The 18839-nt window shown below is 47.1% G+C and overlaps 1 protein-coding gene across 4 annotated transcripts in view; it reads left to right on the top strand.

The window, feature by feature from the left end:
* The window catches only part of TRMT1 (tRNA methyltransferase 1), a 127250-nt gene extending 108478 nt beyond the window's left edge, over positions 1 to 18772 (top strand). For all 4 annotated transcript variants that reach the window (XM_078685306.1, XM_078685300.1, XM_078685303.1 and 1 more), the window contains exons 12-17: positions 1282 to 1367; positions 1461 to 1569; positions 5414 to 5490; positions 6689 to 6808; positions 17885 to 17999; positions 18510 to 18772. In XM_078685306.1, coding sequence (XP_078541432.1) covers positions 1282 to 1367; positions 1461 to 1569; positions 5414 to 5490; positions 6689 to 6808; positions 17885 to 17999; positions 18510 to 18680 — 678 coding nt within the window. In that variant the 3' untranslated portion in view covers positions 18681 to 18772. The remainder of the gene's footprint in view (positions 1 to 1281; positions 1368 to 1460; positions 1570 to 5413; positions 5491 to 6688; positions 6809 to 17884; positions 18000 to 18509) is intronic.
* The last annotated feature ends 67 nt before the right edge of the window (positions 18773 to 18839 follow it).

The raw sequence follows: 18839 nt of genomic DNA, 5'->3' as shown, positions 1-18839 counted from the left end.
GGGGAGGGGGTAATTTAGCTTTGCGGCCTCCCATGTAGCAGCTGCTGTGGTGGCCAATATAGCAGCAGAGTTTGTGGCAAGGGGTAGTATAAGTCAGTGTAGTTCTTCCAGGAGGTTTCACTAAGTTGAGTTGGACAGAAGATGCATGGACATTTGAGGTCTTTAGAGGAAGGGTATCTGGAGTAATTAGAGTTGTATTTAGCTGTATGTCATGAGGCATTATTTATTGTCTGTAGTTAATAATTGGACATGGAGGTTTTTTTCTTGGAGTTGTGCAAGGCAAGGTGTGAATGATTGGAGGGAATTTTGGGAGCCGATAGTAGTGTGGATCTAAAAGGACCTATTTTATGTCTTTCCTGAGGCATACTGGCAAGGAGCACGAATCACAGGAGAAGGTGTAAGTTCTGAAGGTGACATTTTATGGATTTCTCTAGATGGTGACTGATGTGATGACAAATGAAGATGATGGTTGGGGGTCGTCAGAGCGGAATGCATAAGTGTAAATGCAACATAATCTGTTGGGGAGGAATACTGTTTATGGGGTAGGAAACCAACAGATGAAAAGTGTCAGCTGGCTGGAGCATGGGAGAGAGTTCGGATTAGAGGAAAGGAGAGAAGTTAGGGACTAGAGCGCTAGGCTAGGATAAGGCTGGGTTAATTTAGTCGAGAGGTAGAATGCTGGGATGTAGGAGTATAATGATAAAGTTGTGAAGCACTGTACTTAAGGACAATGTTCATAAACACTGGAACGTTCTAGATTGCTGAACGTTTGATTTATTCATTGATTATTAAATTCTTGCCATTAGTTTGGCGAGTTGACGCAATCAAAGAACTTGTGTTAAGTTTACATTGGTAGCCTAGCTACCAGACTCGAACATCTTGGGCGTTTTGTTGCAAATCAGCTCCTGGTTATTAGACAGTGTGGAATAAGAGACCAGTGTGGCGGAAGCTTAGTTAGTAGAGTCTTTTGAATAGGCTGTTGTATCCTTAGACAAGAGAGATGTTTTACTTGCTGCAGCTGATTGATTGAAAATAGAGTAACTTTGCGGTTCCAGAAGATTAGAGAGACCCTGAGAATTTATATTAAATGACTGGTAGGGCTGAAAGAGTATGTTGTAAGTCAGGATTGCTTACACCTGAAATCCTCACTAGGGCTGTGGCAGAACTGGCCACTTGTAGGCTTGACGTGTGACTGATCTTGACTGCCATTTCAGAGGTATTACTTGGTGGACAGCAATTGTATGCAACCAAGCCTTTCTTGGTTTCTTTTTCTTTCTGCAGGAGCTGTGTGATGTTCCACTCTACTATACTCTGGATCATCTCAGCAGCACCATCCACTGCAATACACCCCCCATGTTGCAGTTCACGTGAGTAAAAGTTACACCATGTGCCCTTTTCCCATCTTTTGTGGTTACGAGGCTAGTTCTGATCTCCTCTGCTTTCTTCTTTTGCCTTTCAAGGTCTGCAATCCTCCACGCTGGATATAGGGTGTCACTGTCACACGCCTGTAAAAACGCCATTAAAACAGATGCACCTCCTATGATTATTTGGGATATAATGCGTTGCTGGGTGAGTGAGGGTTATCGCCTCTTTGAGTGAGAGGTTCATTCTGCACTACTGTTTGAACATAGAGCATATTCTGTACAGCCTTGAGAGTGGGATGTGGAATGTGTATAGCATGCTGGAGTTCAGAAAGTGAAATGAATATTGTGTGTCACAGTGAAAGAGTCGGTCCTCCGTGTGGTACTGGTCGAGGAGAGGGTTCATCCCAAACTGACCAAGCAGTGAAAGGTTCATTATGAGCAGGGTTGTTTGTTAGTTGATGAGTGAGGTGCATTGTAGGGTGTTGTGTTGCTAAGTCGTTAGTAGATTTAGTCTGCATAAATGGTGGAGAGGGCTGACTGCTTGGTGAACAGATGGTGTATTGTGAGCCGATGGTTGAAGGGGCACATTGGCTGGCGAACAAGACGTGAGCTGAGTTCTGTGGGGAAAACAACACAGACATGTGAGCGAGTTACTTTGGAACAGTTTTCACATTTCTTCACTGATAGTATTTTAAGACAAAGCACCTCTTCAAGTATGGCCATGTATGGATCGATATTAACAAAATTGCTTTTATGTACTTCATCAGTGACTACTTTGTCTGCTGATCTGAAATCCTTGAAAAGGGAACCAACTACATGTGGGGTGGTTGGTAGGTTGGTCGCTTTTACCTGGTAGAACCACACATTAGACAAAGACCTTTGTGAATCCCAAAAAGTGAAGTAGTGTGAAGAGGTGTGCTTTACCTAGAACTTAAGGTAGCGATTTGTTCTGGGCCTAAACTAGAACACATGTACCTAGAAGCCTTACCCTACAGGAGAGCTGTGTTCTGTAGAGGCAAGGGCATAGCTGTAGACCATGCATGGATTGTGCTTGAGCGGTCCTGGTGTGGGAAGACCAGCCTGCAGAGGTTGCCATGTCCTATCTTTCAATGAGTGATGTTGTTTGGCTTAAGATTGTTCACATTAGGCTTTTGGGAACACTTTGGGTCAAATGCAGACCTTTTGAAACAAGAAATTAGTATCCTCACTGATAAGAAAAAATTGCAACACTTTTGTCCTAAAGCAATTGCATGTGTTCCTGTTTTGTGCAAGTTGAGGCATATACCCTGGAAAAACTGTAGCAGACAACCATTGCATGCTGTATACTAGCTTTTGATGAATATATCAATGTTGTTGAGCTCTTGGGTACTCCTTCATGCTGTCACGGACTTTCATTATCTAACCATCTGCTCACCATGTTGGCAATGGTCCACCCCAAGAGTCAGTCTGTCCTGGGAACCAAACGATAATCAAGAGGTCACCCTGAGTTCCTCAGAGCATGGGCTAATTCTAATACAAAAAACAATTATGGTTCTGTCGGATCAATGAATCCTATATTTGAAATAACCAATGGAGACTAAGAAACAATCCTCGCATGTCTCCTTTTGCCTTCGTTGGTTATTTGAAATATGTTATTCATTGATACAACAAAACCATAATTCTTTTGCATTGCCCCGGGAATCAGGCTTAGATTACAGAGAAATTGCTGTTAACAGGTTGGTGCTCAAGCTCCCACCCCTGCAAGCGCCTGATGCAAAGAACATTCTGAAATCTCTTATTGTGCTCAATGCAATGAACATGTATTTAGCCTACACAGGGCCCAATTGCAAATTGCACAGGATACCGGGCCCGTGATTTGTTTCAGGCTTGTATTCTTGCCTCTGCACTGTGCAGGCACAAGGTTTCAGAGAAATAACATGTGGGTCCCGGAGTTACAGGCCCTTTCTTGCATGTTTTATCCATATTCCAGTTCCATTCCAGCACCAAATGTCGGGATACCGGGTTGAAATCTGCAGCTTCTTAACCTTGAATTGCACAGGGTGTTGTCTCCTGTTATCTCCCATAGAGATACCAGATCACCCAGCTCATAATTGGCAGTAGAGTGAACTTAACAAATTCTCACTCTTTTAGAACACACAGCCCTAGTTGCAAATACTCTTTAAGTGTTTGCTGGTTTACCACATCCTAGTTTGTCACTTGGAACACTCCCCCCGTCCTTTCCAGGCTTGCTTGAAGACATTATTTTCTTTACCCTCCGTTCCTCGCCATGGGGTGATGTAAACTGCTCTAGCTCTCCCCTTGTTTGCCTAGCTCCTTTGAACTCGCAGGAGTGAACACTTTAGTGCCAGTCTTAATGCGTTACCTCCCTTCATATGTCAGCCCTTGACTCCATTAGCTAACCTGGGTTTCCAGACTTTATTTTCTTTACTTTCCTGTCAGGAGTTGGTTCCTGAACTCCCTTCCTGTAATGGTCCTGACCCATGAGGAGGAAATCCCGCCCTCATTTCCCTAAACTGTCTGTTCTGTGGCCATGATAGTATTGTTGGGTTCTTCAAGGTATCAGAAGGTTTGCTAGGTCGAGGGGAAAAAATAAGTGTTTTTTGGCTGTTAGGGTCTCATTTGCACACATTTTTAGCTGTCTGCTGTCGAAGACCTATTGTGCTCAAAATCAGTAATTACAGTAGACTTCGGGCCAGTCCATTGCTTATCATCGGTTGGCCTTCCTGCCAATCTCACTTGCTTACCTGTAATTAAATGTCTTCCCTTCCTTTTCTTGGTGCTTGTCCCTTTCCTGGAGCAAGGCTTCTTTACCAATCAATTAATTGGATGACTTGTATCCTTCCTCTGCTCACATCCGGCTGCTTTAACCCCGGTCAGTGCCCTAAGCTCCTCTATTACGCCTTAATTTCTCTCCTCCACCAACACTCACCGTTCCACACCCAGCTGTAATTTCATCCACATCTGCTCCTCAAAAATCTGAAGGGCCCGGCAACCGCAATATGCTATTGGGTGGATCCTTTTCTAAAATGTGCTTTGGCTCACCATTAAACTATATATTTTTTTTACTTACCACTCCATGATTGGTGCAGGACATCTTGAAACAGTAAAAAAAATGGTTGCTGTGTCCGGAATATGCCCACGCATATACTTCATCACGCTGGGCTGTTCTAACTCATACATTTATGACGCATGCATGTGTACACTTCATCGCTTTTTTTGCTGTTGCTGGACAGGTTCATCAAAATCTCTGGCAAGATCTATTGGATTTGCCAATGCTTGTTTTGTCCTTGAAGGTGCAGCACAGCTCCCTTCCATTCCTCCGCCACAGGGGGGAGCAATTTTTGTCGGGGATGCCCTCCAACTATGAGCTCTGGTGTCTGGCATGCGGATGCTCCGCAAATCCTCCCCTCTTCTGGCGTGCTGGTTTTAGAAGCGGTATTACACCTATAGCTAGGGTCACAAGCTCTAAGCCTAAACTCTGAGCAGAAGTGCCTCCTCTTGACTTTGACAGGGAACCCCAGAAGAGGCTGTACCAATGGACTTATTTGAAGATGGGCATGGAGTTCTCTGCCACAATCAATCAAGTCGGGGAGTGCAGCAAGAGATTACTGTGCCCCAAGTGAGTCTGCTCTGTGGTTGGCCATATATATCACACAGTGCAATAAATGTCTGTGGGTGGGGTAATGCTGGTGTATTGGACTAGCTATTGGGCAGGATCATGGATTCCAGGAATAGTGTTCCTTGGCAAGAGGTGCTGCTTGAAGATCTGGAAAGGAAAGAGCCCTAATTAGAAGGCCAGACTTGAATACAGATATAAGTGCACTATAGCAAAACCCTGGATGTGAGGATTTAGGCATTCGTTCCAGCTGCCCATACTATGATGCCTTCATTACTGTGCTGGGTACTGGTATTACAGAGCACTGCTCTCTGCAAAAAGGACTGTCACTAGAAGTGGTGATTTGAAAATTGCAGGTTTCATACAAGCCTTACTCCTGCCATCGTCTGACCTGGAGATTTCCCTATTAAATATTTCTTTTGTTTCTTTCTAGGAGAAAAATAACCCTGTGAAGAGGGAGCGGTTATCAGAAAGCAGCCCAGCCTACTTAATTCTCCATAACGAGCCCAGGTAGGGTGTGTAGAACCAGTAGCTAGTAATACCAACCAGAGGGGATAACCGGCAGGAGTGGACACTTTCAATGAGTTAGACTGCTCCTGCCCTCTCAGCTGGTAAGATCCTCTCCATGGACTGACCGGCTTCTGCAAATAACTGTATAATCTGCATCACACCGGCTAGAGTGGTTCTAGCCACAATTGCTATAAATTAATGTGTGTGTGTGTGTGTATATAATCTTTTTTCAACAAGCTGTCTTGAATGAATTTTATTTTGGAAGTTTGAAGGGTACACTATTAGTAAAGCTGCACAAGCTGAGTTTTGTACAGTTGAGCCGAGGTAGGGGCAAGCATTATTATAAGTTACATACTGACGGTCACAGGTCTGTTAAGTGAGTAGGGGGGTCCGCCTCTGTTTAGGTGTTTTAATATGTGATTGGTGGTCGAGGTATTTCACAAGCAGCGATGGCACAGCTCATTAAAGAAGCAGGTTTAATGGGCTACTTCAAGAAGTAGCAGGTAATCTTGGTCGGTGGTATGAGATTGCACAGTCTGAAGGTGAAGACCAAGAATGCTGGTCCCTGGGGTATTATTACGCTTTCTCTTTTCCGGGTAGTATAAGATTTGAAGGAAAGAAGGCTGTCTGTGTGACAGCTGATGGATTTAGCGTATGTGGGGTGAATGTATAGAGCCTTGTTACGGGTGAGTTATATTTTCGGATGTGTGGTAATTGGTGAGGAGAAAAACTTTGTTGCAGAGCGATGAGTGCATTAGAGGTTGCTTGGATAAGCTTCATGTATGTACTGAGATCCTGAAGGTCATAACTTAAGAGACAAGTTAGTAGAGCAGAGTCATTTTGTCATATTTGTGTATGCGGATCTTGTGGCTGGTAAGGCGGTATCTTAGTGGTTGCCTGGTACGTGTGATGATTGGGGGCAAGATGGTGGACTGTGGAATCTCCACATATGAGCAACTGAGGAGATTAAGACAGGTCTATATGAACAATTAAGTGACAATATGTTGGCAGGGGACCTTTGCACGGAATTCACATTTTCATCTAAGCCAGACAATGAGGTAGAGATTGAATGTACAAAAAAACTGATTTAAACAATATTTCTTACTTTTTCTTTCTTTTGAGGGAAGGGGGGGAGCTACAGAAGTCATGTTTCTTCTAAATGTAGACCTAATCGAACCCTACACAATGCCGTTAACAGTTTGCAGGCTTGCTTCGATGTGAGGGAGGATGCCAACCCCAAATCTCGGAAACAGGGTCTCAAACGCTTCCAGGAGAACCCAGAGGCAAACTGGGGACCACGGGCCCGAGCAAAAATTGGGTAAGTGAATGAAGGCAGTGCACATAGGGCACGACTCCTTCCTAGTGCCTCCTAGCACACTACATTCAGAACAACACTATTTGTGTTTACAGGGTGGGGGTGGTACTTACCTGGTATTGAATGAACTACAAGCATGATGTTCCCAGCGGAGGTTGGCCCAAGACATATCTTGTCTTTTGCACTGCAGGTACCCCATTTCACAAATGGAGGACGGCGGCAATTTTGCTTCGCAACTCCATTTCTCCATGTGTGTACCAGAATGTTCTTTGCAGTTTCATACATCTTAATGTTCTTTTTTTTTTTTTTCTTTTTCTGCTACATATTTTACAAATTTGCATCTGTAATGGCTTATCTCACTTTGCTTTCTCTCAACCTCCAAATGACAGGTGTATGTGGATCTGGGAAAGGTCTGACATATCAATATCAGATTGTTCACCCACACATTCTAAATAAAGAGGCAGCTGATGAAAACCTTTCCTACGTGTAATAATCTGTTTGCAGCTTGTGATGCCACAGTTTGTATACTGGTTTGCACTCTCCTACCATCTAGTGTTTGGCGCACCCTTTGGAAGTTATTTTTCTTTTAAGCACAGACTTGCAGCTGTAAGCTGACTCCTAATTCCCCCCAAAAACGCACAACACCAGGCCAAAGACTCCATTTTAGAATCTTACCCACTTTGTCCCTTTTTGATTGTCTCCTCTCCCCCTTTGCCTGCCCTCCCTTCCCCCGAGGTGAGAGAATGTATGTGGAGTGTTGTGAAGCAAAACAGTGTATGTATTCTAATGAACTGTAATAGTGCTATTATAGATCTGTATTAGATGAAATATCTTACTATATACACTCAGACCTGGAGAGATGGGAGGGTCAGTGTGAATCTACAGCACTACACTCTGCACAGCAATTGTTAGTTACGTAACATTTTTTGTTACATCGCATGTTCCACTGTAGATCTCATGCTTTGCATAGATTTAAAAGCGGTGCTATTTTCCCTAAAGAGGTGACTTGTGAGCATATGTTTGCCCAGCCTGTGCCTCTTGGGCGTGGGGGGATGAATGTCTTCACAGTAAGGCTTTGTAAACGTGAGGTGTAGACCATGTTGCAGTTTTACAGATAGATGTCTGTTCCTAGGAAAGTCATAGTGGTTCCTTATTCACAAGTAGAATGTGCTCTCGCCATACTACAGTATCTGCTGTACGCTTAGCTTTGGCATAAACACTTGAATGTACATCATGTGTGGTCCGACTTGGAAATAGGCTTGTCAAAAGCAATTGTTATTTTTCTGAAGTAATTTTGCATGCCAATTAAGAACCTAAGGGACCTTTTGAAATCCAAAGTCTGTAAGGTAATTTCTGCAACTTATTGAATTTATGGAAGGAAACTTGGTAAGCCACAATTTAACATGGAATGAGGAAACTATTTTAGGTAGAAATGAAGGGTGTGTTTCTAGAATGACCCCAGTCTTTGTGCACTTAAATAAAAGGTTCTTCCACAGTTAAGACTTGCACACGGAAATGTTGTAATGAAGAGGGAGGGGGGGGGGGGATTCTTGCCGGCAACCAAGATGTCCGACTAAACCCAGTGCTCAGTCTCGTGGACTAAAACATCCTTAATTATCCTACATCAGCGCGCAACTTTTGACACGTCCGAAGCAACCCCTGAAACAGTGGACACCTGGAGCTTGCAGGAGCGCCGTCGCGGCTGCAATTTGGTGTTGGGAGCCGGAAGTTCTAGGACTCGGCGGAGCCGCAGTGCGACAGGCCTCCCAGCCACGCGCTCGAGTACTGAGCCAGCCCGAGCTACGTGACTGTATGTGCGGCCAGAGCGTAGCTCGCACCTGGGGGACAGAATCTACAACACCCCAGAGGGCCCGAAAAGGTACGTGGTCCCTGACGCCGGATCCCGGTTGGAGCGGCGGACGTGCCTACACATCTCCCCTCCCCACCCCCCTAGCACTCGGGGTGGAGTTGCGGCCTGGACGCCACCGCTAAGGCTGTGGGGGTAGGAAAAAGAGACCACGTGCAGCCGGGACCCCCGATAGCTGGTTGAGAGCACCTGGAGCCAGAGAAACATCGGAACGAGTGCTGCGACGCGGGACGACATCTGGCCGATAAACGGGTCTTCTAGGCTGCGATACGACTGGTGGCGCAGATACGTGAGAACTAGGCCCCGAGGGCCACTACTTCAGGCAGAATAGGAGCGCCTGGTCTGACCCGGGTAAGGGGAGCCCGTCCATTGTGCAGTGTTGGCAATCTTGGAGAGCCGTGAATTCCCCACGGGCTTGCGAGGAGACTAAGGTCTGGGGACGGCAGGGAGCACCTGGAGCGGGGGGGTCACACTTGTGCTCACTACAATTAGACTCTTGGAGACGGTGGGAGACGGGGCTGCAGCACCCCCTGACGTGATGCCCTCGAGGGTGATCTAGCACGCAACTCCCAGTCGCACGACAGAAGTGAGTGTGCATCCCCCACAGGAACTGTGGCCTTGAGGCCCTTCAAGCCCTGATACAGCGGGAAGCAACCCGTTCCCATTGTCCTGAGATACGGGCCCAGTAGCGGTACTACGTGCCCTCGGACACAGAACCCCCTGTCCAGCTGCGCGATCGAGGAGACTGGGGCCGCAAAGCAGCAGGCGAGTACGTCGCCAGGAGCACGGATCCAGTGGCAGCGGGGCGAGTAAGCCCCGAATCGCAACAGCGGGTTGATCACCACGGTGCCCGCACATAAGTCTCGCCTGGTCACTGCGTGTAGCTATTGTGGACACTAACAGCTAGAAGGCAGCAGGAGGCAAATAGACGCAGGGGCAGAAAAAGCAGGGAGAGACTGGTGTGACTTTGCAAGATTGGCAAAGGCGACAAGACCCAAAGCAAGCTTTCGTTTGAGCAACGGCGCACAAAATCTCAGGAGGCCTCGGACACGGGCGGGGACGCCACGCAGGAAGAGGACACTGCTGGTGGCACGGACATTAAATGCATGCTTTTGGCAATGGAAAAAGGACTCCAGACCAGCATGGTATCCTTAGGTTCCAAACTAGAAGCTCTCACCTACAGAATGGCGGAACGGATTGACAAGCACGTAGAGAGACTAGACATGTGCGAAAGAAGATTGACTGAGGTGAAAGAGGCGCAAACGGATACTGGCCATAAAAAGATCGAGAAAATGATGCAAGCCCTACACGACAAAACGGAGGATCTGGAGGCGCGTTCTCGACGCTGCAACCTCCGCATAACTGGCCTTCCGGAAACAACCCAGACGGGCAATATGGAGAGGTTCATCGAAAAACTCTTGACCACTTTGCTAGGTGAGGAGACTTCTCCCCGATGTTTGTGGTAGAGCGTGCCCACTGCTCGCTGGGCCCACGTCCCCGCCCTGGAGCCCCTCCACGTCCCATCATAGCCAAGCTGCTCAATTACAGGGACAGAGCCCTGCGCCAAGCCAGAGACAAGAAGTCATTGCAATACGAGGGATCGGAGATCTTCCTGTATCCCGATTTCACAGCTAGAGTGCAAGAGGCCCGCAAACACTTTGCCCCGTACAAACGACAGCTACGAGAACTTGGCCTGGACTATGCTATGCTATACCCGGCAAAACTGCGTGTCAACCGACAGGGACACTCGCACCTGTTCACGGACCCCCGAGCTCTACAACAAGCCCTAAAAGGCTGGACGAGGGAACACCGCAGGGACACGAATGTGCCGCTAAACGAAGCGGGAGGTACCAGCCAGCTTGATGAGCAGGAGTGACGGGCTTCCCAACATTGACCCAGCGTGGTGGTAAGGTGTATAAGCTGTGGTAAAACTGAGTGGCTGAACTGTTTGACGCCCGAGGTGGTGGTATCCTTATGTAAGGGCCTCGCTGAGGTCATACGAGAGACTGTGCCAAAAGGTATGATACTGTTAAATGGCAGTGTGAGAAGGCTAGCCTAGCTGGCTCTCTTTGCTGCCTAATGGAGTCTGAACCCCCTGGGGACTTATCCTAATATTTGGGTCATTCGGACTGTCCAGACACTCCATAAATAAGGGGACTGCAAATATTTGAGCATTATTATCCAGAATGTTTGACTAGCTAGAAATAGACATTGGAGAATACTTCGCTGCTGCATTTCACGAGCTACAGCGAGAGATGAGCGGGGAGACCCCAGTGTAGTGCACGTTTGCACTGTTTGCTGGTGGCTTGGCAACGTCGGCCCCCGCGCGTTATGCACCTGTATGACTCTTCGGAGATCATAATGTTCGGGGGAGGGGGGGTGGCAATGTACTCTGCAAGGCCAGGTTGGTGGAGATCTGCTGTGGGTGGGGGAAGGGAATGTTTTTCTGTTTGGTTCAACAGTTAGAGGGGGGGGGATGGTCCTACACGACTTGCACACACGACCCACTACAGGCACATATGATACACTTACAGACACACAGTGCATACCTGAGACCAATAACAAATACAACTGAATCGGATAACCACGGCTCGTTGACAACGATTTGCGCCCTCACTTGGAACGTCAGGTGCCTTAACGACTACCGTAAACTGAGAAAAGTACTAAGCTACCTCCAGCGGCAACACATAGATGTTGCGCTCTTGCAGGAGACCCATCTCCCTCTTGCGAGTAGAATGTTGCATAGCAGAGGCTTGGAGGGCAATATAACTGCAGCAGCTTTTACGACTCATTCCAGGGGCGTGCTAACCTGGGTAAACCCCAAATCGAAACTTACTCTGAAATTGAGTGCAGACCCCGATGGCCGCTTTGTAATATCGCACTGCAAAGGTCTGGGGATGGACTTAGTTATAGTCAATGTCTATTTGTCCTAATTAAGACTCCCCGGATTTCTACCACTCCCTAGCGAACATTGCCAGTACTTACACCTATGCTCAGATGCTCTGGGGGGGGATTTTAACCTGGTACTCAACCCGGCACTGGATAGATCCACTGGCCCGCCGCATAGGCCTTCGGCTGCGGCACAGGCACTACATACTGAGCTCATCAGATTAGACCTAGAGGATTTGTGGAGGTATAGACACACAGTACAAGGAGGGTATACACACTACTCTGCGTACCACGACATTCACACCAGAATCGACTATTGGCTCACTTCTTCTATATTGATGGGGCGAATCAGGGACTGCAAAATCTTGCCCTGCACTCTGTCGGATCATTCACCACTCTTGCTAGTCCTAGATACGCCAGCCAGAACGATTCCCTCATTCATATGGAGATTTCCACTGTACTCACTACTTGACCCGCTTTTCAGGGGAGAGCTTGCGGAAGCGATTGATATCTTCTTTGAGGCTAATATAGGCTCGGTGGACAGCTTCCAGTCTGTTTGGGAGGCCTTTAAAGTGTACATTCATGGCATGGCTGTGTCCAAACACTCGAGTGTTCTTAGATCCATACGACAGAGACTGTCGGAGTTAGAGCGACAACTAAAGCGCCTGGAGGAGCAACAACTGCTGCACCCAGACACTACTGTGGCAGACAAAATAAAATCCCTGATAAATTAATACAATGAAGAAGCGGACAGGGAAGTGAAACACATGGGAAAGTACGCAACAGCGCGGACCTACGGTGAGGGCGAGAGGCCTAGCTCACTCCTAGCTAGAATACTGAAGGGCAACAGGGGGAAACCGCAGGTCACTGAATTAAAGACCTCAGACGGCCTCATCCTCACAGACGAGTCTGATATAGCGAATATGTTCAGAAGATTCTACGCAGACTTGTACTACTCTAAGTGTGGCGACCTCGAAGACGAAACTAGAGACTATTTGGAGCATATAGATCTACCTATGCTTACCAACGTGCATAGGGAATTCTTAATGCTTCCCATAGGAAAGGATGAAATAATAGAGGCACTAGCGGGCATGCGTTCAGGAAGCGCCCCTGGAGCGGACGGGCTCGCGGTGGGCTTCTATAAAGCCTTTCAAGATAAATTGATACCCCACCTGTCTACGCTATTTAACGACCTATGTGTAGAAGGTAGCATGCCACTATCCATGAGGGAAGCTTTATTGATCACAATCCTCAAACTTTGAAAAGCACATGACGAGTGCAGCTCATACAGGCCTCTCTCACTGCTAAACGTAGACGCTAAGATCTATGCTAAAGTGCTGGCTACTCGTCTAGCTCTCCTGGTCTCTAAGCTAGTTGCCCCGGAGCAGACAGGCTTCATTCCAAGTAGGAATTTAACCTATAATATCCGCACGGTCCTAGGCACAATGCAACATGTCAAACCAGACACGAAGGCCATCGCAGTATTTCTTGACATGGAAAAGGCCTTTGACTCTGTTGAATGGTCAATCATGAGACCGGTGCTGCAGCGAATGGGTCTGGGCACCCCTTTCCTCCAAATGATAGGCGCTTTGTACAAAAAGCCCTCTGCCAGACTGCGAGTTGGAGACCTGGTCACGGCCCTCTTTCAGATTGGTAGGGGGACCCGACAGGGCTGCCCGCTCTCCCCACTGCTATACGCTCTGGTGGCGGAACCGCTTGCCTGCGCGTTGCGGGAATACCATAGTAACAAAGGTATCAATTTCCCAACATATCAGATCGTGGTCTCGATGTACGCAGATGACACCCTGCTGTATGTTCGCGACCGAGAACATAATTTGTCATCAATGCTTAGAGAGGTGGTCCGATTCGGGGCTCTCTCGGGACTGAAGGTAAATTGGGCGAAGTCACTGGCCTTCCCACTCACCCCGGCTACTCGGAAGTTTGACATGAAATTCCCACTACAGTGGTCCTTTGATCCGATTCGGTACTTAGGAGTACGGCTTCATACGGACTCTGAGATCTTGCTACGGGAAAACTACGGGGTAGCGGTGGGTAGACTGGAAGACGACGTAGAATCCTGGTGTAAGCTTCCCCTTTCACTCATGGGACGCATTGCCATCATGAAAATGGTGATATTGCCTAGGCTCCTGTTTCTGTTCAATGCCATCCCGATTGTGCTGTCGAAGGCCTTCTTTCAGAGACTGACGCAGCTAATGATCAAATTAGCATGAGCGGGCAAACAGCCCAGGGCGAAGTGGATGCTCCTTACATTGCCATATAGCATGGGTGGCCTTGGAGCTCCGGACTTCGAACTATATTATAGAGTGACTCAGGCATCACACCTGCACACCTGGGTACATGGCGATGCACTCATCCCGCATGTGCGTATGGAACGTGTATTTGCCGATCCACTCCCACTACCGGCCACGGTATTCCAACCTGCGGACCGAAGGACTGGTATTTTGGACTAGATTACTGCGACAAACCATGCCCGGCACTCACTCTTGCAGGCACAGGGGGGAGAGCTGTTTTACTCGCCAAGCATGCCTGTGGATTGGGCGCTATGGCTTCCACCCACCAGAGAGAGAGGAGTGGTCCAGGCCTTGCAGAAACTAGGCATACAACTGGCGGGTGACCTGTTTCTTAATGGCACTGTCAAAACCTGGGACCAAGCAGCAGCGGCTGGCGGCGGCGCCTCGTTGTTGCTCCGATTCCAGTTCCATAGAGTGCGTAGCGCACTACTAGAACTGCTGGGGCCTGACTTGGCAGAGCCACCTGAGGTTCCGAAACTCACATATATTATAAAAACTGAGTCTCCCCGCCGACTGCTGACGCATTTGTATAAAATTGCTATTTCCCACAAAGACCAACAACTCATGAAAGCCAGGGTGGCATGGCAAAGGGATTTACAGGTCACGATTGATGACGATATGTGGCGCTATTGCTGCGTGAATACTAGAAAGTTGTCCCTGAATGGAAAGCACAGACTGATCCACTTTAAATTCCTCCAAAGAGTGTATTACACCCCAGAGAGACTCCATAGATATGGGCTACGCCAGTCGGCTGAATGTGAGAGATGTAATGCGCCGGTGGCAGACTTTCTACACCTGGCTTGGCTGTGCCCGGGCGTTCAGGCATATTGGGTCACCATATTCACTAAAATTAATACGATCCTAGAGCTAGAACTAACCCCTGATCCTGCGCTCCAGGGGGCTCCCGGTTGCTGTCCGGAGACTCACAGATATGGGAATGCTTATGACTAGGAGAGTGGTGGCACTATGCTGGATGAGGGGACCATTGCCAACGATGAAACGCTGGGCACATGATATGCTTTACTGCTGCACACAATCAGAACATTACAGCGAGCTGCTTCCCCCTACAAGCCGCCCGAAGAACTTATGGGGATTGTACCTAATGCAGTTGCGAGGAAACGAACCAGATACCGCACCAGAGGAGGGGCCCGATAGCGGGGAGCCCCTTACAAACACTATAATTAACACAGAGAGTGACTTGTTGTCGAACCAAAAAAGTTGAGTCTTTTGGGGGCACTGGGAGGATACGTCGGTGGGACGCTCAATGCCTATCTGCCTTTAGATATTTAGACTGTAGACTAGCCGCGGGCAATTGCTGTGCCTACGGTGCCGAGTGGCTGTGGTGTGGCATTGTGTGTTTACCCGCTCGCGTTTGAGACTGATATAACAAAGCAACTATTCATATTGTGCACAAGTCGATTGACCTGAATGCTTAAATACTTATTTTGCCGCCGGACCCCAGGGTTGTCGGCTAAAGGGCTGTGTTACCTCCGAAGATTAATTACTGCTTCTCTATTCTTGCTGCCGCCCCCAGGGTTGTAGGCACATGGCTGTGTTATATCTTTGTGCGTGTCAATAAAGGTTTGTTGAAGCTCAACATTTTTTTTTTTTTTAAAGTTGTAATGAGGAAGGCTAGTTTCCGCATGAGAAATTGCAGTTGGCAAGAATGTAACACTTTAGAAGAGGGTCCGACGAGCCGGGGAATAATCACATTAAGGTTCCAGGAAGGAGTGGACTAGTGGTGTTCTTGGTGGGACAATCCTTTTCATACTATGCATGAATGCTTTCTCAACTGGAGTTTTACATGAAAATTGGTGTTGTCTATCCTGCATGCAGACTGTTAGTTACCGAATGAACCCATAATATCCTGCACTTTGTAGGTCAAAATCTACCAGACAGTGCAGCGGTCTAGTTTTCCAACGACATCTTGGAGACCTGTGGAAAGCTTCCTGGGAATGCATTCCGCCTGCTGCTTACCATTTGCTTTTTTGTTTGTGATTCACATTTTCTTGCTTTTTATTTGCTGGCTTTAATTGTTTTAGGCTGTCCAGCTTGAATTCTTCCTTTCCCTTTCCCAAACCTTAATAGTATCCTTCGGAGTGCTCCCTTTCTGTAAACAGGCCTTTACATCTTGGTATTATCTTGTCACATTTCCTGTACATTCAAAGACTGAGCTCAAATGACACTTAGTCTTCCAAGGGAGCTTGGTGTTTACTTTTCTTTCTCTGACTTCAAAGTGAGAGGATTTATGTGGCAATCATGCTGGCTACTGGGGTAATGCTGAAGTGTGGTGGAAATAAATATTTTAATACCATCAAAACTAATCAATACACTAGGTGATGACATTTCCATCCATCGTTTGTGCTACATACTTTTATCAGTAAAACTGTATGCCTGTGCAAATGTAAGGGTCACTTCAATTGAAGATGTGTGGCCTGTAATGGCAGTGTGCTACCACACCATGGCTACTCCACTCAGCTCTACACCGCTCCATGCAACCGCACTCTACTCGGCACCACTCACATTACATACCCTACTCTATAACCCTGCACTCTACACCAATGTCATCCACTCTATGCCACTCTTATCTACTCTTCACTCCTCTCTGTACCACTCAGCGCTACTTCATTCTTCGCTGCACCACTCCACTTGACTCTATGCCAATGCACTCTACACCACTTTAGTAAAAAACAAAGCGCTCTACGCCAATCTGCTCTAAAACACTATGCCACTGCACTTTACACCATTTTACTCCATGTCACTTTTCTGCCATTGCACTCTACTCTGTACCAATCTTCTCTATGCCACTCTGCCAATGCACTCCTCACTTAGCCACTCTAATCTACTCTGCACCAGTGCACTCTACTCCATGCCATTGTATTCCACTCTGCGCAACATTCACTCTAATCTACTGTGCACCACTGCACTCTACAACACTGCACTCTACACATCTGTACTCTACACCAATCTTTGTGCCCTGCAGCACACCACTTTGTCACTTAACTCTACTCTGAAACAGTCGACTCTACCCAATGTACTCTACACCACTATTCACTCTGCCAGCTACTCTACCATGCTACTGTACGCCACTGCATGCCACTTTACACCATTGCGCTCTATTCTACTCTGCATCACTGTACTGTATGTCACAGCTCTCTACAGCAATGCTGTCACTGCAGGCTACGCCAATGCACTCCAAGACACTTCTCTGCAAGACTGCACACTCTGCCACTGAACTCCATGCTACTCAACACCAGTGAATGCTATGCAACTCTGCACCAATCTACTGTATGCCACTGCCCTCTACATGACTCATCTCTGCCAGGGTAGCTTATGCCACTACAATCTACTCTGCACCATTGAACTTCATGCCACTGCGCTCTATGCCACACCTCTGCACTCTATCCTGCACCACTTCAATCTAAAACAGTCTACTCCATGCCACTGCACTCAACCCTAAGTCTCTACTCAACACCAATGCACTTTTTTTTGCCTATCCACTGTGCTTTACGGCATTTCACTGTAGGCCACTCTACATCACTCCACTTTGACACTACTCCATTAAACTCTGTTCATCTGTATGCCACTCCACACTACACTACACTGACAATCTACTCCGCTCTATGCAACACCTACACCACACCCTGTTCCACTCGGACTCTCCACTCAACTCTAAATCACTCCACGACTCTCTACGCCACTCCATAACACCCCAATTTACTCCACGACATTCTACTTTGACACTCCACTCTTTTTTATGCCACTAACTTTTATCCATGCTGAACAGCTGACAAGCTGATGTACAACATACATGGCTAAAACATATTAGCAAAGCCAATAGCTCTTGACTAGGCAAGACCTATCAGCTTTGCCAATGCTTGTTCTTTATTTGCCTCCTAATGTGAATACCTCCTCCTCATAATGCTACAAACCAGAAGTTGGATTAATGGAGATCTGATCAATCCAGTGGGTTTCAAAGGTGCGATTAATGCGCATGCTCCTTTTTTGTAGGGGAGGAATTTCAAAATCCCTGGAGGAGAAGCGGAAACTGCATCAGAACAAGAGGAAAGAGCATGGAGAGAGTGAGGCCCGCTTGAAGAATATCCCCTGCAAGAAATTCAAACAGGTGACAATAATTTAACGTGAAAGCGATGTAAACAAGTTGAAAGGGAACATGGTCAAGCCATTCTCTATATAGTGTGAAGCTAGGCGTGTGCGTAGCTAGATGTTTATATTTGGGATTTAAAAAAAGTTTGATAATACATATGGAAAATGCATCTGGAATCTTCCCTCCGTAATGGGGGAATCAAGCGCTCAAGGTACCACTCCTCTGTATTGTCAGAGACGCGATTATCTGGAAACCAGGTGTGTGCGAGTTTCATGACTTTTGTGTGCAGAAGTTGAAAACCGCTACTGACTTGTATCAATAGTGTGGCAGATTGTGTGTCATAAACATACGTTCTGTGCTTACTACTGCCATCTGTTGGTTGGGCATTAAAGTGCACCTTGCTTAATTAAAAAAAAAAATTAATCGTGGGCATGGAGATCGTGTGCCCTGTGACCCCCAGTATGTTGAACACTTATAACTCCCAGCGCTAATTGTGGTATTATGAACTAATGCAAACTTCTCTCGTAGGGTAACTGCACATTGGGCGACAGCTGCAGCTATTCGCACTACGAAGGGGGTGCAAGATGGGCCCTGAAACCCAACCACATAGACAACTCTAAAGCAGGACCTACCGAGGAACCTCACTGCCAGGACGCAGTGCAACCACCCTCCACACTAGAACCACCAGTTACCCAATAACAGTAGGCCTCCTGCCACCAAAGTGAAGACTTTTTTTTGTTGAAAAAAATAGACAACTTTATTTTTAATAAATGCGTATGTTTTTCCTTGTAGTGAAACACTCTGGCTCAGTTGGCAGTGCTGTACCTGGTGAGAAGCTAAAAGACTGATATTTTAGCC

The sequence above is a fragment of the Lissotriton helveticus genome, chromosome 1_1 (assembly GCF_964261635.1).
Source record: "Lissotriton helveticus chromosome 1_1, aLisHel1.1, whole genome shotgun sequence".
Classification (NCBI taxonomy): domain Eukaryota; kingdom Metazoa; phylum Chordata; class Amphibia; order Caudata; family Salamandridae; genus Lissotriton; species Lissotriton helveticus.
The sequence above is the reverse complement of the archived record's forward strand: the minus strand, read 5'-3'. Positions and strand labels throughout refer to the sequence as shown.